Source organism: Esox lucius, chromosome 10 (genome assembly GCF_011004845.1).
Source record: "Esox lucius isolate fEsoLuc1 chromosome 10, fEsoLuc1.pri, whole genome shotgun sequence".
NCBI lineage: Eukaryota > Metazoa > Chordata > Actinopteri > Esociformes > Esocidae > Esox > Esox lucius.
In genome coordinates, this window is record NC_047578.1 from 6,006,923 (window position 1) to 6,033,557 (window position 26,635).

General features: G+C 43.2%; 2 protein-coding genes across 3 annotated transcripts; one reads left to right on the forward strand and one right to left on the reverse strand.

Moving 5' to 3' along the window:
* The first annotated feature begins 792 nt into the window (after nt 1-792).
* On the forward strand, nt 793-9,340 carry ccn4a (cellular communication network factor 4a). The gene is made up of 5 exons (XM_013131208.3): nt 793-1,084; nt 4,658-4,946; nt 5,353-5,607; nt 6,931-7,124; nt 7,417-9,340. The coding sequence occupies exons 1-5, from the start codon at nt 1,037-1,039 to the stop codon at nt 7,720-7,722; spliced, it is 1,092 nt and encodes a 363-aa protein (XP_012986662.1). The 5' UTR covers nt 793-1,036; the 3' UTR covers nt 7,723-9,340.
* Nucleotides 8,787-25,283, reverse strand: ndrg1a (N-myc downstream regulated 1a). Of its 2 annotated transcripts, XM_010891543.5 has the most exons (16): nt 25,162-25,283; nt 19,810-19,886; nt 19,368-19,403; nt 15,566-15,671; nt 15,172-15,292; nt 14,731-14,793; nt 14,420-14,480; nt 13,925-14,011; nt 13,708-13,752; nt 13,453-13,556; nt 12,261-12,323; nt 11,915-11,966; nt 11,619-11,666; nt 10,910-10,945; nt 10,596-10,647; nt 8,787-10,246 (listed from the first exon to the last, which is right to left on the reverse strand). In XM_010891543.5, exons 2-16 carry the CDS (start codon nt 19,864-19,866, stop codon nt 10,032-10,034), a joined length of 1,146 nt encoding a protein of 381 aa, XP_010889845.1. In that variant the 5' UTR covers nt 19,867-19,886; nt 25,162-25,283; the 3' UTR covers nt 8,787-10,031. The 2 variants fall into 2 exon arrangements, with proteins under 2 accessions (XP_010889845.1, XP_010889846.1); XM_010891544.5 differs by lacking the exons at nt 19,368-19,403; nt 19,810-19,886; nt 25,162-25,283 and adding an exon at nt 16,456-16,619.
* Nucleotides 25,284-26,635: the final 1,352 nt, after the last annotated feature.

The following is a 26,635-nucleotide window of genomic DNA, read 5'->3' on the forward strand; positions in this document are numbered from 1 at the left end:
CACTAGCTGTCCTAAAGTGGTAAACAGACATGAATTTCAGAAATAACCACATTTTACACCATTATGTTCCCTTTACACACTGTCCACATTAAACGTAATAAAAAATAAAGACTTAAGACATTTTTAAGACTTTCAAAATTATGAGTGAACTCATTGTGATTTGAATTGAACATCTGTGGACCAGACAGTCAAGTAGTCTAATTAAACAGTGAATTCCTATGTAGGCTTTCAGTGGTTTTCACACTTTGAGGCATAAAAAGTAGCCCATATTTAATCTGTATCCGTGATTTCAAGTTCTTTCTCAGTGGGAGTTATAAAATCATGGTCAGCAGTAATGACACCTTAATATCAGGAAAATGTCTACAGCCTATATTTTTTACAGAATTTACCTTAATGACTCAAACAGATAAAATAGAGGGTTAGGGTTAGGGTTACCCAATTTTCCTCAAGAGGTACGAGGCCTGGCTATTTTCTGTCCTACCTGATTAATTGTTTGCACCCACTTGTCTCATTTCTAAGTCAGTCTCCGGTTAGTCTGGAACAGTACAAAAAAAAAACATATCTGAGTTTATTTTCTGAGTCCCAGATTAGTTTCAGTGGAAACTAAACTTGTCAAAGGAAAACCTCAACCGTCTTTAAAGAATGTTTGTATCCCTTTGTCATTTCAGCTCCACATAATGTTCGCCAGTGTACAACCTCTACTAGATGAAAAACAGTGCCATACCTGGGACGCACATTGCTCAGTGTATAGACAAAGCCACCTATAAGCTCCAGGGCGGGATTTTGCGCGCGAGGGGCAGCAGGTGAAATCGGAGAGCGAAAAAACTGACACGCTGCCAGAAAATGTGGGGCTCGTCCTAACCTGACGTAAGCAGCACCAGCATTAATAACTCCACCAGCCCCAGTCCAAGACAGTGGTCCTCGTAGAGGAGATGTCATCTAGAAGAAGATGCCTGAGACTGGTAAAGCGCAAAACAATTTGGTTTTAGCGAAGGAATCATTCTGGGTTCAATGAATTTAAAATTCCTAACCAGTGATGAGTTGGCTCCTGATGTGGATACTTATAGCAGCCGGGACTCAGCAGGTAAGAAAGAGACAATATTATTATTTTTATTAACAATTTTTTTCCACATTCCTTTGTTAACTGCCAGATCGGGGTAATGGTTTCATTTGAGTAGTAGAAGATGAAAGCATGGCAGTGTTCAAATAACAAGCGGGATTAACAAAGTTGTTACGAAGAAAGTGTTACTGAATTGGCTGCTTAACTTCTAGATTTTAATCATTTAAGCAGCCGTCTCTGATGCTTCCAGTAAATCCACCGAGTTTTCCTGAGTCACACAACCTCTTGCTAGTTGTACTTTACTGCCATCAAGTGGTTGGTTGGAGTTAGGTTGGGACAGTCACTGTCACAATAATGTAATAGAATGAATATCAATATATAGCAATACACCACAAACACCCCAAAACACATAGACAAACACACAAATACATACAATCACGGTGTTAGTGCCCAATCACTGATTTGACAAAACGGAGAGCCTTCAGAAGGCACCTCAGGTTCAGGCGCCACTTTGACCCATGTTCTTCCCTTGGCCACGCTATCCTGGCACTTTCTGATTTGGTACGCTAAAACCTGTAATGTAAGTTTTCCATTCACAGAACAATCGCTTTATTACACAAAAAGATGGAGATGACACTTTGCATTCATTTATGTTTATGTTTATTTTACTTCATCTAAGTTGACCAGGACAAGGTTTCTCATCTAAATAGATAACTCATTTCGGATGTATATTAAGACATCCATTTGGTGTTAATATGGGAATATAGTGATTTATTGTTGTTGTGGTCCATGTCGATTCAATTTCCTTGTGAAACACCCCAAGAACACCCTTTAATGTGTAAAATTACATGTTTCTTCTTTTACCCAGGTCCATAATGTTTAGGGAATAGTCAGCCTTTGGGACATCGTATCTCTGCCAGTTGATATTTTTATTGCTGAGTAGTGACTATATCCTAATTCTTTATTTTACCGGCTAGGGTTTACTGAGAATAGAGATTAATTTGCAGCAACCGTCAACAACATTGTGCAAAAAAAAGTGAGACAATACAAGGTACCATACATCAAGTTGAGTGGATATAATCTGAGCAGGCTTCAGCGGCAGTCCTCCAGAGGACTGTCTCTGTGATATATCATGATTATTCACCACCAATTAACCTCCTGCCCATATATGGGTTTCCTCTTTCTTAACAGAATAAAAGTCTGAATGTTAAATTGACTGATGGGCTGCCAATAATGAGCTTATAGAAATAAATACAAGAAACAAAACAGAATGTTAAGGGTGTTTTTTTCTTTTCTTCTTTCAATTAATTAATTACGGATTTATTGTGTGTATGACCGAACATGGATTGTAAGCTCTTTAGCTTTTATGATATGAAAACTATTGAGGCTGTGAGGTAATCTGAGCGGTATAGTTAAACCCTGTAGTAATCAGTGTTGGAATTTCCAAGACAAGTTCATTTGGCACTGTTGGCAGGACCCCACTGGAGAATGTGGTTTGATGTTGCGACAACATCGATTTGAGGTATTATATTTATTCAGAAGTCCGGTTTCCCGGAGACAGGATGAAAAAATGACTTTCAATGGAGAAAATCACAGAGAAGATGTTTTAGTCCAATACTAAGCTTAACCTGTGACTAGGGAACTGTTCAAATATGTTCAGATTCTGAGAAGAGTTCCCCCAAAACCTATTCAGACATCAAACAGAAGAGTAGTCGTATATGTAACACCACATGAAGCTTTAGATATATGTGGCCGAGCCAAATTAGTGTCTTGATTATTAAGAATTACATTTTAAAAGAGCCTAGAAGTCTATCTGGCAACTTTATTATGTAATAATGAGTGGATCATTCATTGTCCTGACTTATACAAGGAAGTTATGCTCTTGTAATATGGCTCCAAAACTAAGCTTTGTGTTTGTAGTTACAAGCACAGGCTGAGCCAGTTCCCTCTGTAGGGTCTCTTACAGTCTGGATCCAAGACAAACCAACAATTGTTTGGTTGTTAAACTCCCTGGTGGCTTGTTTGGACAGCACATCTGCTTGTGAGAGGTTAAAAGATATCCGTTTTTGATCTTGGCAACCATTTTCCAGTTTGTATAAGCAATATTAATACTGTGAAATCCTGGACACATTTTACTGGAATTCTTATTTATTCTTCTCTCAAAGAAAAAATACAGAAGGTAGTCCATAACCAAACTATTATATAGGCTGGCAATCGAGTGTTACCTTGACTAATTACTGTCATACTGATTACAGCTTTTTGATACTGTTTAATTGTCACTCGTGTTCCTGGTACATCTGAAAGCCATTAAATGGAGGCCAACAAGAGATACATTTTACCACATTCAGGAGGTGCAAGACAGGTGACTAAGGTGTTCAAAGACGTTGAGTCTTTCCGAGTTAATTGTGTCTAGGTGTACACGTGTGAGCGTGATCCATGTCAACTGTATATGCACATGTAGGGAACGTCAGTAAATCCTTCCCACAATGTTCCTTGACAGGTCCCAGCAACAGGGAAAAATGTGATTTCCGGTTTAGAGGTTAGGTTTAGGCAAAAACATGGGCATAGTGTTAGACTTGGGGTCACTTTAAGGTTTAGGCATTACCGGTTAGGATTAGGCGTTAGGGCTAGGTTAGGGTTAGGGTTATGTTAGGATTAGGCGTTAGGGCTAGGTTAGGGTTAGGGTTATGTTAGGATTAGGCGTTAGGGCTAGGTTAGGGTTAGGCATAAAATGTACTTTATTGTATTGGTGCTTCTTTTTTTAAAAGGGGAGAGGTCAGTAGTTGAGTCGTTTTGCAGAGGGGGAGAGGTCAGTAGTTGAGTCGTTTTGCAGAGGGGAGAGGTCAGTAGTTGAGTCGTTTTGCAGAGGGGGAGAGGTCAGTAGTTGAGTCGTTTTGCAGAGGGGGAGATGTCAGTAGTTGAGTCGTTTTGCAGAGGGGGAGAGGTCAGTAGTTGAGTCGTTTTGCAGAGGGGGAGAGGTCAGTAGTTGAGTCGTTTTGCAGAGGGGGAGAGGTCAGTAGTTGATTCGTTTTGCAGAGGGGGAGAGGTCAGTAGTTGAGTCGTTTTGCAGAAGGGGAAAGGTCAGTAGTTGAGTCGTTTTGCAGAGGGGGAGAGGTCAGTAGTTGATTCGTTTTGCAGAGGGGGAGAGGTCAGTAGTTGAGTCGTTTTGCAGAAGGGGAAAGGTCAGTAGTTGAGTCGTTTTGCAGAGGGGGAGATGTCAGTAGTTGAGTCGTTTTGCAGAGGGGGAAAGGTCAGTAGGCACGTTGTGATTCAGCCGTCCTCACAGTTGTTTGCACAGGTTTTAAACTTCTTATCATCTGCTTGTCTGTTCAACACGCTCTTTTTATTGTAAAACAACGGTTTCATCGAGAAATCCCATCTTTTCAACGTGAAGGTTTTAAATTGATAGGCAATTTCTACTTCGTTTGTTCGACAGAGAGGGAAGGAGGATGTGTTGGGAAATTAGAATAAGGGCACAACGCTCATGTACCTATATAGTGGGTGTTAACCGTAGTTATTGCGTTTGACCGACACCAAACGATACGGTATACCAACGTACATCAAGCAGAATCCTCTCTGTTTCCCCTTCTCATCCAGGCCCAATCCCAGAAACAAAGTTCTACTGCCATGCTGCCCCTGGCCGAACCCACCGACCTGGAGCCGTACAACCGCACCCAGTACTGCCACTGGCCCTGCGAGTGCCCCCTGGTGCCCCCCTCCTGCCCCCCAGGGGTGAGCCTGATCACGGACGGCTGTGGCTGCTGCAAAGCCTGTGCCCAGCAGGTGGGAGAGGGGTGCAATGAGGCGGACGCGTGTGACCACCACAGGGGACTGTACTGCGACTACAGCTCAGACAAGCCTAGGTACGAAAAAGGAGTGTGTGCATGTAAGTGTCACTCAACGCACCTACTGAAGACACAGACCATGACCGAGTCTTAGGCTGCCGCCTGACCGTCCCAATACTGATATCGAGTAGAAGTAAAATAGGGGATAAAGATCAGAATTGAGCTTCACGTGTTTTGAAAACACGGCGAGACGAATTAAATGAAACCGCAACGGCAAAAGAGTTAGCAACATAAATGTTAAAAGGTTTTACAATATCATATCGTCCAATTGTTCTTGCTCTTTTTTGTGTGTGTGTGTGTGTGTGTGTGTGTGTGTGGGGGGGGGGGGTTCAGTTTGTACGACACCACAAACACAGGCTTCAGTTAATTGTCTCAGTTACCTTATTTACCTTATTTACCGTGCATGTTCCTGAGGTGTAAGACTGCTGTCCTGTTCTTCCCGGCCAGATATGGTCGGCACCGGCTGCGAACATGACGGTGTCATTTACCGTAATGGCCAGAGCTTTAAGCCCAGCTGCAAATACCAGTGTCTGTGTGTGAACGGGGCCATCGGGTGCCTGTCCCTGTGTGCGGACTTCCAGCCCCCGCGGGTCTGGTGCCAGAACCCCGTCAGGGTCAAGATCCCAGGACGCTGCTGTGAACAGTGGATCTGTGACGAGCCCAGGAAGGGGAGGAAGACCGCCCCCAGACACGCAGTGGAGGGTAGGACTCAGACTGAACCGCCCCGTCCATAAATGAACCATTCTGTACTGGGGGACGGGTGGCACTTTCAATGGGGGGGGGGGGCAGTTTTAGTAATAGTTTTAATGTTTCAAACCATTACTTCTGTTAAATTACAAGTCTACAGGAGGAAGAGATGTCCTTCCCTCACCAGCCTCCACTATAATCAGACCATAAATCAGTAAGATAGCCGGGGGTTGTATTGACAGTCATGTCAAAAAGGAAATGAGTACACAACATGGAAAGTTGTCTCTTTTATTTTTTTTATTTTTGTTTACACATTTTGGCCCACTCTTCTTTAAAGTACGTCTTCAGCTGTGTCATGTTGGAGGAATTTCTTTGCGTGCATGGCCCGCCTCAAGGATGTTCTCAGGTTGTCGATGATCCACCAGAAATTGGAATGATGTACTTCACTTGGAAATGGCTTTGTAATTTTAGCAGTTTTATGTAATGGTTAAGGTACTAACTTATTTCTGCATAAGGCAAAATTGCATTTCTGTTTAATTCCATAAATAGTTCCAAAGTTTAAATTGGGTTACCTTCATCAATTATGTTTGGAATGTACCTCAGATATCCATGTCTCCAAATATATTTAAAAAAAGACAACTTTCCCGTGGGTGTACTTTGTTTTTCACATGACTGTATAGATGAATTCCCTTGTATTGAATCTGTTTTACCATAGCAATGGTTAAGTCATTGTTAATTGTGAATCTGGTGGAGACTGGTCTCCAGGGGTCTTTTGGCATAGCAGCAGCAGGCTGGGTTTTCTGGGATCTTGGAAGCATATCAGCAGTGGCTGATTGCAGGTTGTTACTCCATTGAGGACAAGCGTTGCAGCTGTCTCCATCACTTTCTTTTTCTCTCTGTCTCTCCCTCGGTTTCTCTTTCTTTCTCTCGCTCTCTTTCTCTCTGTCTATTTATTTTTGTCTCTCTCCCTTTTTGTCTCTCTCTTGCTCTCAGTCTCCGTCTTAGCCTGTGTTATGTTTGGGTCGTTCAAGGCCAAGACTGGGCAGAGCCGAGGCAGAAGTTGGATGTACTAGGAAATCATTATTTTGGTCAAGGATACAAATAATGTAGCAATTAGACACTTGAGCAGCTTAACTACTGATCTTGAAGCTAAAAGTCTTCCCAATGGACATTTTTTATTTTGCATGTGAAGGTGCATCTCAAAAAAATATGAATATTGTTGAAAGGTTAATTTACTTTTATCACTACGCATATGAAAGATATTATTCTCCTTCTTTCATTCTCTCCATTAAATTAAAGTTCTTTCTAGGCATGACCTCTCTGTCTGTGCTTGACTAGATCTTCCTGCTGAGGTTCAGGGCCGAAGCAGGAATTGTGTGATCCAGACAACCCCGTGGACCATCTGCTCTAAGACGTGTGGCAGAGGGCTGTCCCTGAGAGTCTCCAATGCCAACGAGAGGTGCGAGATGGTCAAAGAGTCGCGCCTCTGCAACATACGGCCCTGTGATGTGGACATCACGCAGCATATCAAGGTACATTTACACTCTTCAACACGTGCACATGCAGTAACACATATGTCAATGTGAATCTGCATTACATAAAGGTCGGATGTCTGCTCGTTATATTTACCAATTATGTTGACTGGGAACACATTGTAATTTACTAGCTTCAGAGGAAAACCAACAGTGGGATGCAGGCTGCTATGCTAGTATGTTAATGGATTCCCACTGCAAAAGAGATCGCATTCCCAAGAATACAGGGGTATTCCAAAGATATCGACAGCGCTGACTTCATCGTTCAACTCTTTCTCTTGTCTCATTTTAGCCAGGTAAGAGGTGCCTGAACACATACAGAGAAGACCGTGCAAAGAATTTGACCATCTCCGGCTGTGTCAGTAAGAAGCTTTACCGGCCTAAATACTGCGGCGTCTGCATGGCCACGGACGATCGCTGCTGCATTCCGTACAAGTCCAAGACCGTCACCGTGGAGTTTGTGTGTCCCAGCGGGGCCGTGTTCACCTGGCAGCTCATGTGGATCAATGCCTGCTTCTGCAATCTCAGCTGCAGAAACCCCAACGACATATTTGCAGAGTTGGAGAATTTCTACGGCTACCCTGAGATCGTCAACTGAGACTTTTCAATTATCACCCACAAGCTGACTACATTTGCATTTTTATTTCCATCATTGTCCTTTTTTTAACCAGACATTTTGTGATTTTCCCACACATTGTTTTTCAGTTATTCTTCCTAGTTCCGACTAGCACGTGAACACAGCAAAAATGCACCGCCCTAGTCGGTAATTTCCCTCTGCATTCGTGGAAATTACTGTAATTGTAAACACTGCGATTGGAGGATCAAACCTAAATTACCTTTCATTTTATGAAGCGCTGTGGACCCCAGTCAGCTGGCCACAAGTAGTTGTTCTCACGTGATTACACATGATCCCCTGGCTTAGCCACAGGGCCGGCTCCAGGCATCAGCAACAGAAGCGGTTGCTTAGGGCCTCCGACTGCAAGGGAGCCCCCTACCGATAGGGTAGAGGGGGCCCCCCAAAAGGCTAGAGCCGGCACTGCCTAGCCACTACAATGCAGTCAGCGACGAAACAAACTAGTAAAAAAAAAGGTGCATTGCTGTGGATTTAAGCCCCTGACAAATATTTTCCTCACAAGGACACCTTTTTCCTGGTCTTTTTCCCCCATTGGAAAAATATTTACCATAAAATGTCCCTGTTGGCTGTATATGCATGCTTTGGGAGCAGGCTGTGTGTAGTGACTTCAAGTAAACGCTGGGATCCATTTTGTCCATATCACAGAAGTAGCCTACAGTGCAGTAAAAGCACAGTTTAAATGTAAAGGTAATAACTGATTGCGTCAACAAACGCATTGTTGACCGGGGATGAGGTCTCTGCAGAGGGCCAGAACATTGCCTCTATGAACAAGCCACGTCTGAGATATTTTAATAACATTTATTTATTGAAGTAAACCCTCAAAGGACAAACATATTACAAACGCACATATTTTATACTCATGGTAAATGTTTCGCTTGGATGCTGAATTTGAAGTCAGAGAGAATATTGAATGCACGTCCTATGTTATATTTGGTGAAAGATCAGTCTCAGGGCATTATGGTATAATTGCCCAACAAGATAGCATTCAAATAGCAATCATGGAAATGACAACAAAAACACTGAAAAAGTTATGTTTTATTTTTTTAATAAATACAATTACACCATATGTAATGCTTCTCATCTACAGCATTAGGCAGTTGCGCATCCTTATAAAGTAGTATGTCCTACAAAGCCGGCGATCACTTCTGTAGTGTAGTGCAAGTTAAAAGTGGGAGAAACTTTCTGACAAGTTATATGGTCAACTCTATACTGATAACGTTATGTGCGTATGTATCTCTGAAAGCCATCACGACAAAGGAACTCTAGTAAGTCAGAGTGAAGATTTCCATGGCACATAGTCTTCGTCCTGCCGTGCTTGATTGCATAGAAATAATCATTTGCATACACAAAAAAGAAATATCCAAATATAAAAATGTTGCCTGAAGTCTTGATCTGTTAATAAAGCGATATGATGCAAAAAGCCACTTGATTTAGGTTTTTGTGTTTTAACGAGAAGGATATTCTCTTGGAATGTTGTAGAATAGAATGGCTACGATCATTTGATTCCAGACTTGCCAGGACTGAGTAACAGTGAATTCTTTCTGACGGCTGTTAACTCAAAATGGAAAAAACTAAAAAAAAATCTTAAACGTTCAAATAATGTGTTGTATATACACATGACTTCCATTCCCTCCTTTCTACAGTTTCAATGTAGATATAGCAATCAGAGTAAAAGAAAACTCAAATTTCTCTTTAATCCTTGTGCCTCCCTATTGTTAATCCACAGCTAGGTCTACATCTATATCCCCACCAAAAAATCATCATAATGTTGAAAGGTTAATCATGAACAATTACAATGAGAAAGAAAATCATTTACAGTCAGGTACGCATTTTAGGAAATCTGTGTCAAATGTGATAAAAAACTACAGAAAAAGGAAAAAAAACATCATGAGAGATTTAAAAGAGAAATGTACAAACTGGTGTACTCGGAACTCGTTCTTCAGCTACGACTTCCTCTCACATTCTGTTGCGTTAAGTCGCTCTGCTGCGTTGCCCCTAACCACACATTCCACCTGACTTGCCAGACGGGGAAAGGACGGGTTTGTTGGAACACGAATTTCGTATTCACTATGAAGTGACACACTTCCAAGCCCTTACACACACACGCTTTGCATATCTCTTTGGCATAGAGATGTTCTCCAGTTGGGGGGGGGGGGGGGGCAATTGCATTGCAAGTTATGGAGTCCTGTGCACGTGTGGTTAGCAGCAGCGCAGTAGGAATCGGGGGTCAGCGGTTAAAGGGTTGGGGGTCAGGGGTCACGTATACAAGTCACCTAGCAGGACACCTCTGTGGACTTGAGAGCGGCGCCGCTGTTCCCTGTACCATCCATACTGTCCGTGTGGGAGCGGCCGCGTTTCTCGTTGGTGTGAGAGCGACTGCGGTTGCCCTCGTTGGTGTGGGAGCGACTGCGGTTGCCGTCCATGGAGTGGACACTGGAGCCGGACGCCGTGCGAGAGCGGACTAGTCTGGTCATGCTGGCCGCAGGCACTGGGAGGGGCGGAGACGCGAGGTTAGTCAAAAACATCTGGTTACACGGTGTCCAAGCTCAGGTGAATTCCGATTGAGGGCCATTGCAGTGTGATTTTATTATCTTTTAATCATTATGGAGCAGGATAACTAGCTTCCGGTCGATCAAAGGGTGCATTGGGTTTAATCCAATATTTATTGTGTAATCTGAAGGTGCGGTTACTAATGTCACCCAACGGGGGGGGGGGGGACTTGTTCTTACCCGTCAACGTGAACACATTTTCATGAGTTAACAGCAACGGGTTACCAGGCTTATAGGGGTCTACATCCTGTTACTAGAACAGCTCAGCTTGGGTAACACGGCACTTACTGTAGCCCATTCCCTGAATGAAGTACTTGAAAGCCTCGGTCAACTTCCCGGGCTGCCGAGAAAAGAAGGGAGAATGTCAGCCACTCAGTTAACATCCAGATTCCTGTCCTCCCCTGGGGACTTTCTGGTTAAGCAAAGGCGCATGTGTGACATAGCTTTAGCAGCAGAAGGTGCCTGGCTGGGCATTAACTCTAAGACCTGATGTCCGTTCCCCCGATGCTCCTGTCACTAATGCCCTTAAGCCGCCCGCGTATAAACCACCTAACCGTTATCCCTTGAGCCCATGTGAATGTGTCAACAAGCTATAAACACACCTGGTCTACCATGGGAAGGCCTCCGCAATCAGCCATCTGGATGGAGGGGGGGGGGGGGGTGGTTTAGAGACAGAAAGAGAGGCCATGAGATTAGGGTCAGTTAACATGTCACTTATACTGGATCCAAGAGAGTGTCGAGTTAAGGTGACCCGTCAGTTGTATAGCATTGGTCATCCGCCAGTACACTTCGTTACACAAAACACGGCGTTAATATTTATTAGAAAATGTGTCCGAGTGTTAACCATTAGCCTCCGGGACAGTTTAGGGAGCGTCGGTAAAACACCGGGCTTAGCACATCACAGGTGGATATAAGTAGGTCTGGCTGGCAGGACCACTCAGAAGGAAACAACTTTAGCATATTTTTTTTTTTCCAACGCTAATGAGACAGTTTCCATTTCACACAGCCCCTTCGCCATTTCAATCAGTCGGCGTCGATTGGGTTCAGTTATGTCCCCTTGAACCTGAAGAGGCTCATTTTCACGGTCGAATGCGAAAGGCTTTCCACTGCGTGCCTAACGACCAGAACTCAGGGGCCGGGCCCGGTACAGCGGCAGGTATCTCAGCCGGAGGCCTCAAGGGTCCAAAAGCAAAGGCTAGTAAATCAGTCACTTGGTAGTTGCTGAGCTCCTGGAAGCTTATCAGTTCCACCTCCTTTCCACGATTGTACCTATTTTAGGCAGCGTGACGGTGAATGTCAAAAGGCACTCACCTTGAGCAGTGTAGTCTTTGTCGGGTCAAGCTTAGTATTGCACTCCACCTGTGGTTGCAAAGTAGAGTCTAATTCAGTGTCTAAATATTTTTCACTGCAAAAAGAAACGGGCAGATTCTGGCGGTGCAACATTCACTTGCTAGTCTTGTGCCCGCTGTGTTTTTATTTCTTCACCCATTTTGTCACGCGTGAATCATAAACTAAGGTTTGAACGTTCGGCCTGCTACGCAGCAACACAGGCAAGGGGGCGGGGAATGAGGAATATTGGCCAATAGCATTAGAGTGTGTGTGCTCACCACCGCGTCAACAGCAGGGGAGCTGTCTCCGACCACCAACAGGGAAGGGCACCTGAGGACAGGGTAACAGCAGGCCATTAAAACACACTTCAAACACTTCATTTACAGCCCTACATTTTACATTTCAGTAGTTTGGCAAAGGCTCTTATCCAACATAAGACGGTGCAAGGGAATTTGGGGTTAAGTGCATTGCTCAAGGGCACAGCTATATTTTCCACCCCATCTTTGTCAGCTCAGGAACTCAAACCGGCGACCATTAAGCCACTGGCCAAACACACTAGCGGCTAACAGATCTGTCAAAGCCCTGATCACGCGTCCAGGTGTCCACAAGTCTGTTGAAACTCACTTAAGGGTTCTGACGGTGACTTTTCCCCCAGGAATGGGCCTCTCGATATCCAGATCACGTCGGCTGTCAGAGGAAGATGGGAATTAGTAACATACACTGACAATTACATTAGTACAAAAAAAATATAGATACACTAAAACCCGATGACATGTTTCTGGACCCGTGATGAGATAGCACATGCTCAATGTAACATGGCGCATTATTCTACTGGAAGCATCCGTGCGATGAAGGCTGAACTGTAGCTACAAAGGGAAGCCCCGAGCCAGCAACAATGTTTACATACGCTGGGATTAGAATTTTTTTTATGTTTACCAGGAAAACCTCTCCCACTTCCACCAGCCGGTGCTGTTGACCCCAGACAGGACTAACTTATGCCAACCCCGCCATCGGGCGAAAGAGAAACTGCAAGGATTTGTCAGATCAGGCGATGTTTTCCAAAAGTCCATAGCTGGCAATAGTGAAGCTTTTTAGTTTTTTGACGCCAGTAAAAGGAGCCCAGTGTGGTTTTCAGATGCAATAGCCCACCCAAGACCAGAGATGCCATACTGCACACCACAGTTACCATCATCACCACCATTACCACATCCGTTAGCTTGCACGATTCATTCGCTTTAAACCTCTAATTAACAAGCCTGTCTTCACCCACATGATTCCAGCCGGAGAAGATTTCCTTTGGGGACCATTACAACATTCTCTGAACCCTGGACGTGTGTGAAAAGGCCGGGAGGCCCACTGGGCACCAGTGACCGAACCACTTTCAAGGTTGACTAAGGCGGACTGTACTCAACTATGACGACAGACTCCGTTACAGAGGAGTGTAAATACGTTATTAAGGCTGTGTCGAGTTGCAGAGTTGTACATTAATTCTAATGTATTGACTGTTGATTCATTCATGGCCTGATCTCCTGAATAAAAACAAACACTTCTTGGTCTTAATGTCTTTTTTTGTCTTTGGTTAAATATTGTGGAAATTAAGTGCTTATGCACTTATCTAGAACATAAGCAGAAGAGAATATACATCCAGCATTCTCCGCACTGAATGTAAAACACAGTAGATTTAGTTTGTGGAATCGACAGATGCTCGCTTCTTTTCTAGTTTATTAACTGGTTGTAAAACTGCAGTAATATATCTGTACAGTAATATATCTGTACATGCATATTTGTTTGAAATGCATGACTTCTGTGTATTTACCTGTTGTAAGCTTTGACAAAGTGGTGCAGGTTGTATTGGTTCATATCGTTTATGATGTGATGACGGTAGGTGGCGATCAGGTTGTGGTTGTTGGCGATTTCGTCCTGCGGGGACAGAAACAAACAGACTCACAACTCAGACACCAACTCAAAGTCCAACTCAATGCAGCATCAAGGCTGGCTGAAATATGGCCCATCTCTGTGCAGCCCACAATTAAAAACGATTCAGTGGGATTACACACTGTCAACAACTCACCTTCCCAAAGAGATGGCTGATGAGCATTTCGGGCAAAGAAGTGACCTGAAAAAATGCAGAGGAAGTTTAAGAAGTGTGAGGAAATAGAATGAGTAGAACCGACAAATCAGACTTGAACAGGGACACATTCTTTATTTGTCATGTTGCACATTGATATAATCGTATCCAATAAGCAACATCTGGGGCGATAACCACTGGAGACAGTCCTGTTTTGTACCTTGTGTGCAGCCCAGTCCATCCACCCTTCAGCACAGGGGTTTATGTTGACCAGAACCAGGCCCTCTACCAAAGCTGGGTAGTCCAGCTAAAAACACACAAAAATGGTCATGAACTTAATTCAAAAAACAAAAAAATGAAACAGTGCTCACTGAAAACACACAGGAGTCAATTCATCATTCGCCACTGTACACTGACTGAAACCACCATGATTCAGAGCTAACTGAGGTCAGTTAGAATTTAAAACATCCCACAGTCAGCTGAGTATTGGCGAAGTGAGACTGACTCGCCACAGAGCCAAATGTTTTGGTGCGCAGCCACTCTAGAACATTCCACACCCACAGCTTCAGGCTAAATCAATAAGCAAGACTGCAGTCCCAAAATCAGCACGATGGGAACATCAGTCGAGTTCTAATCCTGGTTTTATTAGAATTCTTCATTATGAAAGGGATTTAAGTGTGACTGAATGGGAGAGGAAGGAGGGCGTAAAACTCACAGCAAATCTCGCAAGGATGTAGGCTCCAGCCCCAACACCGATCCCAATGATGGATTTCAAGCTGCGGTAATCAAAATAAAACTTAGAATGAACATATCTGCAGGGCAAGGAAATTAAAACACGCACCTCAAGTAAAAGGATACATGTTCAGGACCAAATCAGACTCCCTGTTCACTATATTTAAATTACTACAAACACTGATCTAAAACGCAGATGTAAAAGATGTGTTATTAACCCTAATTCCTGGGTTTAAACTTGTTCATGGGCAAAGCATGTCATTGAGAAAATACAAAACATTAAAAAGTCTGTACCCAAAGTGTTTGAGAACCAGGGGGAGAGACTCGGGCAGCTGATCCATGGATGGGTATTCGTACCTGGACAGAAAAACAACAAATGTCAGGGCCAAAGTACTTAAATTATCAACACAGGCATCTTATCACTGTCCCCACTCCATTCCATTAACAGCCTTAGTTCAGCCTATGTCTTTCACGTTGAGTAAGTCTCCTATTCAGGTCAATGGTGTCATGGACTCACGATGGACTTGGTCATAAAATGCAAGCAAAGCCATTTATAATTAACAGATCAGTCAAAAGGGAACAACACCGAACGAGATTCTAGGTCAGCAGGTAACAAACTGACAGTCTGACTGCATTATGGTTGTGGCAAAGGCGAGCCTGCCTGGGCGTGGCCTATGGACTAGCCTAGTGGTATCGCCACAGCATGGATTCGGCACGTAGACAGAAGAGGCTTACCCGGTAGAGAAGGTATTGGCCCCCTCGTGTTGGCCTGGGGCATCGACATGACACACCGCAAAGTGCTGCATGATCTCGTGCATGTCCTCGTGCTGGAACATCGTGTCAAAGCAGGTCTTGTCTGAAACAACGGATCGAAGACAGTGACCACTGTGGTCTTCTCAACCTTGAGTGATTCAATCCATCAAAACAAAGTGTTCTTGATGCCGTCCAAACCAACTGAAATTGGTTCTCTAACAAATTAAAACCAGTCGTTTACAATAAAGGACTCACTGACCAGCAGTTCTATTCTGATTCTTGAACTGGACATGCTGAAGATATTACTATACCAAAGGCACACTGGAAAGTCTTACATTGAATAAATATGATGGAAGTAAAGTAGTATGGGGCTTACGGTTCAGTCCAATGTCGTGGAAGGTGAGGATGACTGGGCGGTCTCCTTTGGGCACCCCCTTCATGGTGCAGTGGATCCTTCCATAAGGAGTCTCCACATCATGCTCCTATAGATGGAATAAACCACGGGTAACAAATAAGGTTAACATCAGAAAACAATTTAAACTTTATGATTAAACAATATACACATTACTGAAGACTCTTCTCAACCTGGACGAGGTAAACATTAAATGAAACAGAGTTGAACTGCACCAAGGTGTCCATGCTTGGCAGATAATGGTAATCCATAACACGGTTTACACGCACCAAGCTCATGTGAGCTTGGAAGATTCAAATGTAGAGAAACCATTGCAGATAAACTAGGAATCAACAGAATGAATTACTACTTTCTTTCTTGAGCTACAATCCTCCAATTTCCATTGCTTCTTTCCAATACTCAGCCTATAGTGATAAGTATAAATCCAAACTGCATTGTGAATAAAAGCATGCTTAATTAACCAAAATACATTAGGAACATATATTCATGTTAAAAAATTATAATAATAATAAATATATTTTTTTAAATCAGTAAAACACCATAACGCAGTTAACATTTCTGCATCCAGTGCCTCAAGAAGCCATTAAGCAGAATGCTGATGCCTCAAATGACCAACAACATGACTTACTCCAACACTACACACTGCAAAACATCACTTCCAAAGAAGCATAAAGAACTCAACCCCCCCCCCCCCCCAAAAAAAAAAAAAATCTCCCCTAAACTGATATTCACTCTGGATTTCAATCCCACAAACATAACATAAAAAGCTAAACAAGGAAAACTATCCCAAGACGATCCATTAAAGCACCCTACGAACTAGTCCACGATAGACGGGCAGATCCAGCAGTACTCACGGTGATTTCAAGCTCAGCAACACACTCCATATCTGAGTCACCCTCAAGAACCATCTTTCCTAGTGACTTTTGGTCAAAATCAGTAGTGAAGAGGTGCGGTTCTGCCTTAGATCCAATTGGAGGTAAGCTTCGGTAAAAGCGCTTCTTATAGGGGCTCGTATGTGGGCTGCCTTTTATACCCAGGCAGCTCGCTACGTACGACTCAGCATAAGCCTTGGCCTCCCATGGTGCCTTGCACGGTGGTCAAAACAAGCTAATTCTATCTGGAGAGATCTCTAAATTGGATCAGCACAATGTCAGACTGTGGGGTAGCTTGGGCTTTTTAGAGAGGAGCCGTGGATAGTGAAGAGTAAGCAGACCATTAGATCAATGAGACAACAAAATATCAAGACTAACCTTTGTCACCCTGTCACACACCCAGTCATTTTGGTTGAAAAAAACCCAACAAAAGACATGGCTTTATTTATTAAAATGTCATGTTTTACACTCAAAACCCCTGGCCTCAAATTTTGCAGGTACAGAATGTGACAACAAAGATTTATTTTTTATTTTTATTGTACTGGTATCAGGATATCTTAATCCTTCTTGGTGGATTATTAACTCCTAGTAAACCAGGCATGTCTAGGGCCGAACATTGCAGTGGTTTAAAAATTATTAACTCAGGATCGCCATGAGATACTGCGCAAACATGTCACTTCATTTCCCAACGTTAACCCGAGTAGGGAGATTATCATCTTTATACTACTACTCCAAAAGATAAGAGGAATAGTTTATTGGCTCCTGGGGGTGGTTTTGTTTGCAGCACGTTCAATTTCATAGACCTAGACCTCTGGATCCCAGGATACCGGAAGAATTAGTGGTTCGTCGCCAATAACATTTAACTGCTCTTTAACTTCTAGAAAACCTGGCTGGATAATCCACTAACAGAACTTTTATAAGAAAGGTTGTGAGGTCAGGGTCAACACATCTCAGATCGTATTCCCCGAGTAGCGCACTAATGTTGATCAAATGCCTATACATAGGGTATAGGGTGCCTATACATAGGGTATAGGGTGCCTATACATAGGGTATAGGGTGCCTATACATAGGGTATAGGGTGCCTATACATAGGGTATAGGGTGCCTATACATAGGGTATAGGGTGCCTATACATAGGGTATAGGGTGCCTATACATAGGGTATAGGGTGCCTATACATAGGGTATAGGGTGCCTATACATAGGGTATAGGGTGCCTATACATAGGGTATAGGGTGCCTATACATAGGGTATAGGGTGCCTATACATAGGGTATAGGGTGCCTATACATAGGGTATAGGGTGCCTATACATAGGGTGCCTATACATAGGGTGCCTATACATAGGGTGCCTATACATAGGGTGCCTATACATAGGGTGCCATTTGAACAGCGATCACAGTGCAGGACATAGTCAGAAGTCACATGAGATGCACATTTGAAGGCAGCTAGGGAGCCAGAGTTAAGTTGGCGGCGGTTTGACACAGACCAGCCAATCTAATCTCGTTGAGCTATCTAGCATTGCGTGTCCAAGCGGGGGATGTGGGGAAGGGAGCCTCAGAATGAGCCAGAAGGATGAGGTGTCCCTCCACCTACGTGACAGGGGTGCAGCTTTTAAAAAGAAACGCGTGCCCTGCATGTGGTCTGGGGTCGGCCCGACCTCAGGGTTGGTCTGCTGCAGGGAGAAATCCTCCAGGAGAGCCTAGGCATAACCATCGCTACAAGGACGTTGCGTTTGACTCCTGGGGCGAAATGCATTTCCCTTCAGGACATGGATACGTGGGACATTATTAAGGCACGCAAAGTGTTAGTGGGGCGGATGTGGTCTGCGGTCCACAGTGTTAGTGGTGCGGATGTGGTCTGCGGTCCAGTGTTAGTGGTGCGGATGTGGTCTGCGGTCCACAGTGTTAGTGGGGCGGATGTGGTCTGCGGTCCACAGTGTTAGTGGGGCGGATGTGGTCTGCGGTCCACAGTGTTAGTGGGGCGGATGTGGTCTGCGGTCCACAGTGTTAGTGGGGCGGATGTGGTCTGCGGTCCACAGTGTTAGGGGGGCGGATGTGGTCTGCGGTCCACAGTGTTAGTGGTGCGGATGTGGTCTGCGGTCCAGTGTTAGTGGTGCGGATGTGGTCTGCGGTCCACAGTGTTAGTGGTGCGGATGTGGTCTGCGGTCCACAGTGTTAGTGGTGCGGATGTGGTCTGCGGTCCACAGTGTTAGTGGTGCAGATGTGGTCTGCGGTCCACAGTGTTAGTGGTGCAGATGTGGTCTGCGGTCCACAGTGTTAGTGGTGCAGATGTGGTCTGCGGTCCACAGTGTTAGTGGTGCAGATGTGGTCTGCGGTCCACAGTGTTAGTGGTGCAGATGTGGTCTGCGGTCCACAGTGTTAGTGGTGCAGATGTGGTCTGCGGTCCACAGTGTTAGTGGTGCAGATGTGGTCTGCGGTCCACAGTGTTAGTGGTGCAGATGTGGTCTGCGGTCCACAGTGTTAGTGAGGATGTTGTCCGAAGGCTATCAACACAACGTGACCTCACACAGACACTGAAGGGCTACTGTGGGAATAAAACCTATAGCAATGCTAACGTTATAAAAATGTGTTCCCCCACTTTAGAGAAGAAAACGGAACATCTTTAAATATATCAGAAAATGGGAGGAGAAACGATGGTCGGAAAACACCAAAAAGGCCAGTGATGCAACCACACATTGCCCACCAGATGGGGCTATCCTAACCTAATCCATGACTACATTAATCTGGTTGTACACTACAGGCCGGTTTCACAGAGATGGATTAAGCCCAGTCCTGGATAAAAAGAATAAATCAAGTGCCATAGAAAACTACACTGAGCCTAGTCAAAGCCCAATTTGTCAACATGTACATTCATTGATGTTTGAATGTGGACATACCTTTGTCACCAGTTGAGATACAGCCTCTCTCAACCCCTAGAAATGAAACAACACGTTTATACAAAATAATGCAAGATATTCACAGAACACTTAACTTTCCCATCAGCATCATTATGAAGTAACCATAAAGGAAGCATGCCTGGTGTCCGTAAGGGCCAGTTTCATCTCACAGGACGCACATACCCCACATACAAATATTTTGATTTGGAGACGGTTATCATTTGACTACGGAGTCACTGCAGCCCATCAAAGGCAATTTCTGATTTACCGTGACTGCTGATCTCTGCCTTCACAAACAGTGGGGCCGATATAAAGTCACTGTTTTTGGACTGAACGCAGGCCAGGGTCTGTGCTACATTTCACACAGGCAAATAAACTGCATGTATTTGAACACCGCAAACCAATTCACATACGTGACCGAACTTATCAGGCGTTGACTTACGGGCAATTCCTTGTCAACGAGCAGGGCACCTTTTGATTCAGCCTGGATGTCATCCATGTTTTTCAAGTTGAGGAAGCCTGGAGGGAGAGAAAGACTTTTATTCCAATTGGTTCAAACAGCGGACACTCGCCGTTTCATTGTGTTCCTTGGAACCACTTCATGGGAGATGTAGTTCAACACGTCACACACAAAACTGTGGAGTTCTGATCCCTGTAGTTTACTTCCACAAGTCCAACTGTCTCCAGAGGAACATGTTAAGACTCATTTACAGGAGCGTTGCGTACAAACCCTCACTACACCCAGTTAGCCATTACCACCTGTTTGTTCTAAACAAATAATCAGGCGACAACTGAGACATGAGACAATATTGCCCTCTAGTAGCTTCTGTTGAATTGAACTGACGGGAACGCCAACACACAGAAAGACGTTCACTCTGTGACAAATCAGGCCTTTACATGTACAATATGTATAAATTGTTCTGACCTTATTTCGACATTTCTTTCCCAAATTTTTTTTTACGAGTAAAAGTAAAACTTGTTTGTGTGGCTTCACAAAACCAAAGTCACCAGTCACTGCATTACATTTCCAGTACTTCAATATAATTGCAGCAGCACGCGTCAAGTCCAACCTAAAGTCACAGTTTTAAGAGCATTTAAAAACAAACCTAACAAAGACATTAAACCCAAGGGGGAGACACAGGCTGCGCGCATTTCAGCAGAAAGTGAAGTCAAGCGGTTGTCTGGAGCTCATGCTGCTGCGGATCGTGATGCCATTTTCGTAGGAGAGTTGGGCGCCCTGCTCTGCATGCTAATTTAATCAGAGGGCAGACAAACAGGGTCTTTGTGTCCAACGGGCCAAGGCAGGGCAACCAGGCCGGTACTGAAAAGGCCAGCAGTCAGGCCCTTCCTCTGTTGTGTGGTGGGCTAACGGCCACACAGGAAGGTACTGAAATGGTACCAATTCTTTTCCACTCGCTCACGCTTTCAACTGTAACAACACACCGTCTGATCCACCAATGAGTTGGAGTTTTACCTCTACTGTGTAATCCTGAAAGTAAAAAAAACTATCCGTCAAACACACGTGGAGTGTCGGGCGCCTGGCCAGGTTTCCTACAGAACAGCATCCTGACTCGGCATGTGCCCCAAATGTTGCTCTAGTGCCCTATATTACAGTAGTGCACTGCTTTTGACCAGGAAAGAAGGGCACTACGTAGAAAACAGCGAGACAATTGGGAGGCAGCCTAGAACGAGGCCACAGCCAGTCCTCACAACAGCCCAGAGACGAAGAGGAGTATCAAACAAAAGTTTCATTTTGCTTTTGTAATAAAAATAAATAATACAACATGGACGCCTTGTACTGCATATCCTTTGTTGAAGAAACAGTCTGCCAGCTCCCACTGAAATTCCCACATTTTCTTTATGGTGTCAAAGAAGCTAGCCTTCTATATATCTTATAACTTATTAAATGGGTCAAAGAATGGCCAATTAAACCAGACACTATTTCCAGACCCGTAGCCAGCCTAGGCTCTGAGCAGGCAACCTGAGGCAACTAGGTTAACTGCTGTTTACAAGACAGGATGCACTTTGACCTTCCTAAGCTAATCTTAGACCTCAGGACATCCGTAATGCCCATCTGAAATCCAAAGGGAGTGCCTCACAAGTACAGAGCATGCTTTCATTAATCAGTTTCTTAGCGTCATTAATAAAACCCTCTTGGTACATCCTGCCTTTCTTGCAACAGAATGTGACCCCCAATCTCCCCTCCTTGATCTTGGTCTTTCTCCGTGCCCCCAGTAGGAGCCTACTCCAACCTTACCAATAAGCTCATGAATCTGGTACTAAAACGCTTCTCCACAAGTTCGTTCTAGACCTCGAGGTTCAGCCCTCCGGGGGTGAGGCCAGGCAACACTCAGCTTTTACCCGTCGGCCACTCAAGTGCTTTGTGTTCTCCTGTACTCTCCGTTTACACAGGACTGCAAGGACGGAAAGGGCTGCAGCATCCTGGAGTCCTGACAACAACAGATGTAGGGCTGATCACTTGGCCTTTAAAAATAAAGCGGTGCTTTTATTTTTATCACGTGCAGGTAAGGGTCATTCATAAATGACAGAATTCCAATATTTTTTTTACAATCAGTCTCTTATTATATTTTGAACAATAGCTTTTTAATATACACCTAAGACAGTGATGTGAATTAGTGTGTGTCTATTGAGCAAGGCCGAAAATGAAACCAAGAGAAGCTTTTGACATCTCTGGTGACTGAGCTGTACATGATCCATTTGGGTGAGAAGCTTTTTGAAGATAACACTGCATTTTTCTCATATTCTGGCCCAGATTAATTCAGGCAGACTTTATCGCAGAGCAGTGAGGAGATTCGTAATCCCTCCACACATGCATTTCAATGACATATATACTCTTCTTAACACTCTGTAGTGGTCGAGTGCCATATTGCAGGATGACTCTGTGTTGTTCAGTGCATTTGACAAGTAAACCTTGAAACATTTTCATAGTTTGGGTGGCGGACATTTCACTGTGCGTGAAATTGTTCACAAAGTATGTGACAAATCCAGGTGGATTAGATTTGTTGGCCTCTGAGGAAATTCACACAAAACAACCTTCTAGGCACATCCACAACAACTAGAATAAACAGGTTTACTCTTACTTGGCATGAGTATGATTCACACAGAGAACATGATATGCAGCTTATTGAGTACACTAAAGACTAATGTAAACACTCAGCCTGCTGAAAACGCATCTATGTGACATTGCTTCATGAACCCATCTTCGTAAATGTACAAGCAGTCTCACGTTGCAGTATTTCTATCTTCCAGAGCCTATAGCTTATTTACAAGCATTTTGCTGGTTACTCTTCAAGACAGTAATGTGTATTGACTGTGTAGGAACACCACTACGGTACTGCCACAGAGACTAATGTATCCGGGCCACCATGTCTTCAGCTGGATTTCGGCTTCCACACTTGTTTTCCTGGTTTTCGTAGATTAGCTCAACAACGGAAAAGTCCCTAAAATAATCTCGGCCGGCAGAAGTGGGACTGCCTTACGCAATCATCCCAAAACAGGAAATATTGAAATGATAAAGTGTCTGTGTGACAAATTTTGCAAGCTTTTCCACACTTTGAGAAATTATGCTACAAAACATCTACTCTCCACTACTTTGTTGACAAACCCTGTGCCCTGCTGATTGGATTGGGATGCAGCGTCTCTTTTAGAGTTTAGAATTAAGGCCACTGCCACCCTCCCATTCGCTTTATGTAGGTTTAATCCACAAACCAACCCATCCGCATTTGTAGAAACAATGATTGCTTCCCTAATCTTTCGTTACTCCTTTAATCTGTCCAATGCCCCCGTTCTGATATATTAGCAGAGTGGCTGGTTGTTAGCTAAAAAAAGCTGTTAAATGTCAACATTTTGAGGTAGTCAAATATTTTTCGTATCTAGGTGCAGTATAAATATGGCTAACAGTATGGGGATATGGGTGGTCTGTTCACCACAACAGATTCACTAATAAAGGTCAAAAGGTTTTACCAATTGAAATGGAAAGGGATTCACTTGTGATGCTACAGTAACTGTCAGTTGAGCAAGTCACAACATATCAGTGATCTTCCTTGTTTGTTTTATAGTTTAGATGTTTTAATAATGGTAGTGACTGCAGTTTTAAGACATTATTTGGGATATCCTGAACATATGAAAGTTAGTTTGGTTACTCTAGACTGATTTGCGCTATAGTAGAAAATTTAAGATTTAATTTTACTTATTTAATCAGACAAGTCAATAAAAACTTATTATGTACAAATGAGTTAAAAAGCCTGAATAGGTCAAAGTTTGGTTGATGTCTTTGGTTTGGACAGTTCAAGAGTTACGGTAAGTGGATCAATTTCTACAGAGGTATGTATTCATTTAGTTATAGTCAATTAAGGATAAAAATAACATCCATAAACTAGGATAAAAATAAACCTGTGTAAGGAAGTTTGTTTAGTGTTTCTAGCTTGAAAATTTCACAGCTACCGTCTAAACGACGCACCATTGCAATCATCCCACCAGTGTTAAGCCACGCAAAACCCAACATAAACCAAAACCAATGCATGGCTGGTCCATGGTGCGCGGGTTCCATCATCAACAGATTCGTAAACATTATCCCAGCGCAGTGACTGTATATACGCGCAACTCTGCCAATGTTAACACGGTTAGAACATCAATTGTATTATTTAAGTTGGGTAAAGGATGTAGTAGAATGGATAAGGACTTCACAGTGCAGCCTACAATGCAATATCTCAAGATACATAATTTAATGAGACTGCATAAGTAACCTACTGAGTGATATACTTACGAAGAACTGGCGGGGACTGCGTGCAGCAAATGTGTAACCAGCCGGGTCATCCGGTGAGGAGAGTTAAGCAACATTCTGAAGTTGGGTAGGTTATTTTGCTTTGTATTGATTGTACTTTTTAAACTAACAATGCATTTTAATTCACACAATGCATTGTTGCCAGTGTGGATTTCTTTATATTGGTGTTTTGGTTTGGTTTCAGATGGGGCCCCTGATATTGTTTTATTTACACACAGAATATAGCTCTTTTGGCTAGAGATGGAAATACCTGAACTGTGATAATCCAGACCTTCTGAAGCATGTGCGCGTTACGTTGTGTTCAAAAAAAAAATGTGTATTGATGAAAGACATACGTTTGCCTTTATAAATGTGGAGGAGCCGGAGTACAGTATCTAAATGTTACACTTTGATGCACATTTAGAACAAATAAAGTTATGTTGGTCTTGTAAACATTAACGTTATCAGCAGAAATCGAATACGGAAAAGAATGAAACATCTTAAGTTTTGCTTTTCTTTCAGCAAGCACACCTAATGACGGACAGAGGAGGAACTGACATCCTGGAAAGATTATATTTTTTATAGTATGTCACTGCTCTAAAAAAAATAAAGTAATGTTAACTGGATGCTTTGTATTAATGTATACATCTGTCGAATACACCCTTCCACATTCCATAAGAGTAGAGTACGAAATGTAAACAAAAATCCTTCCGCTTTGGTTAGTCGCACTTGCTCGTGGCACGTGCACTTGAATTTTGATTTGACGCAGTAATTACACTGGCGTTAAAATCAACGAAGTTAAAAACCTGCATTTTCTTCAATTTCATCTTGATTGCGTTGTAAACACAAGAGATCGTTCAACATCTCATCGAAAATTAATTCGTGAAAAAAGCTAAAAAAAAAAACATTTCAAAATGCAATCAATGAATGTACGGTTCAATAATAACTTGATGAAAGGAAAAAGACAAATAACAATAGTCTATTCTTAATTGTATTGCATTAAAAAAGTACCTGTTAAGTTTGATTGTCCACTGATGATAACCCGCCAAGTCCCCTTTCAATCGTTTTTAAACCGCCTCAGTAATATTTCGTCACAGTTTTGTCTGGTTATTCTCTACAATACTACGTGCAGATTAAAGGCGGATGTTAAAGGGCGTTTTTATAGCCTTGGAAGACCTCTGTCCAGCCCACTTTTCCTGCTCAATGTGCTATTGGGCAATTTCTCAACGTTTGGTAATACTGGTACACTGTTTCGAGCGGTTGCATGAGAAAAGGGGATGCCACATATTGAAGTTATAGTAGGCTACAGATGTTGTTAAGTAGAAGTTTCCATTCATTGATTCCTACTTTTCACTTCAAACTACATGCTTTTATCCCTGGGCGTTTATGCATACTGTGATGCTGTGAATTTATGTCATGCATACATTTTAGTTACATTTGGCTTCAGAAGGGATACTTTGGACACAGGTTCATTTACAAAAAGCCCATTTATCTGCCAACTGTTCATGCTTCATGGTTAGGTGATGATTGCTGAGATATATTACTATGGAGCACTTCCACGTGAAGACTGCAGATGGGTGTGTACAGGAATCTTGGCAACCCTTTAGTATTAACGGGGTGCCATCCCAACCAAATGAATCTGCATTTTAGTTTCAGAAAAATTAAGCCTAACTCTTTCAATGTGTTAAGTCCACAAACTTTAAACAACACCTAAAATCAAGGAGTAGGACGAGAAGGTTAATTTGGAAGAAGGAGGAATGCAGACCTAAAGCCATGTGATTTTATTCCCCAGAGAGTAGATGTGACTCATGCCACTAAGTATCACGTACACTAAGGCTCTGAATCAAAACTGCCCAGACATTTGTTCTGCTGAAGTGTGGCTATGGCCTCTGGGCGCCATTCTCACTTATCTGTATACCAAGAGGTTGCTAATTCCCTATAGGGTCTGACCTAGAGTGGTAGGCCACAATTTGGAATGCGCGTGCATATGACACATGATTCATCAACTCTATTTGATCACCAACAATATAGCTTCTTTGTCCTCAGAGAAACTATGCGTACAGTCTTTCACACTTTCAATAGAGCACATGATAAGATTTCAACAGATAACATAAATTCTGTGGTTCCGTCATTAAACGGTTGCATTGGAATGACAGCGTGCGGGTGTGTGCGCGCGTGTCCGTCTGTTCTGTGTAACGTATCGTGGGCAATACAATGCCTCTACTGTGGATTAGTGTAATGTGAGTCCCTCATTTGGAATACATGGAACACAATGGAAGAGTTGGATAGAAAATATAAGCCTGATGTTAATCACAAATTCACTAACGGGACCAGCAATTTGAATGAAGGCTCATTAAGATAGATCCCTTACTAAGCTTCCCTCACACATTACATTTTCACACTCAGAAAACATTATTGCAACAAATCAAGTCTGAAAACTTAAGAGAAAGAAGGTCATGTTGAAAGAGAAACCTTTGTAGCGTCC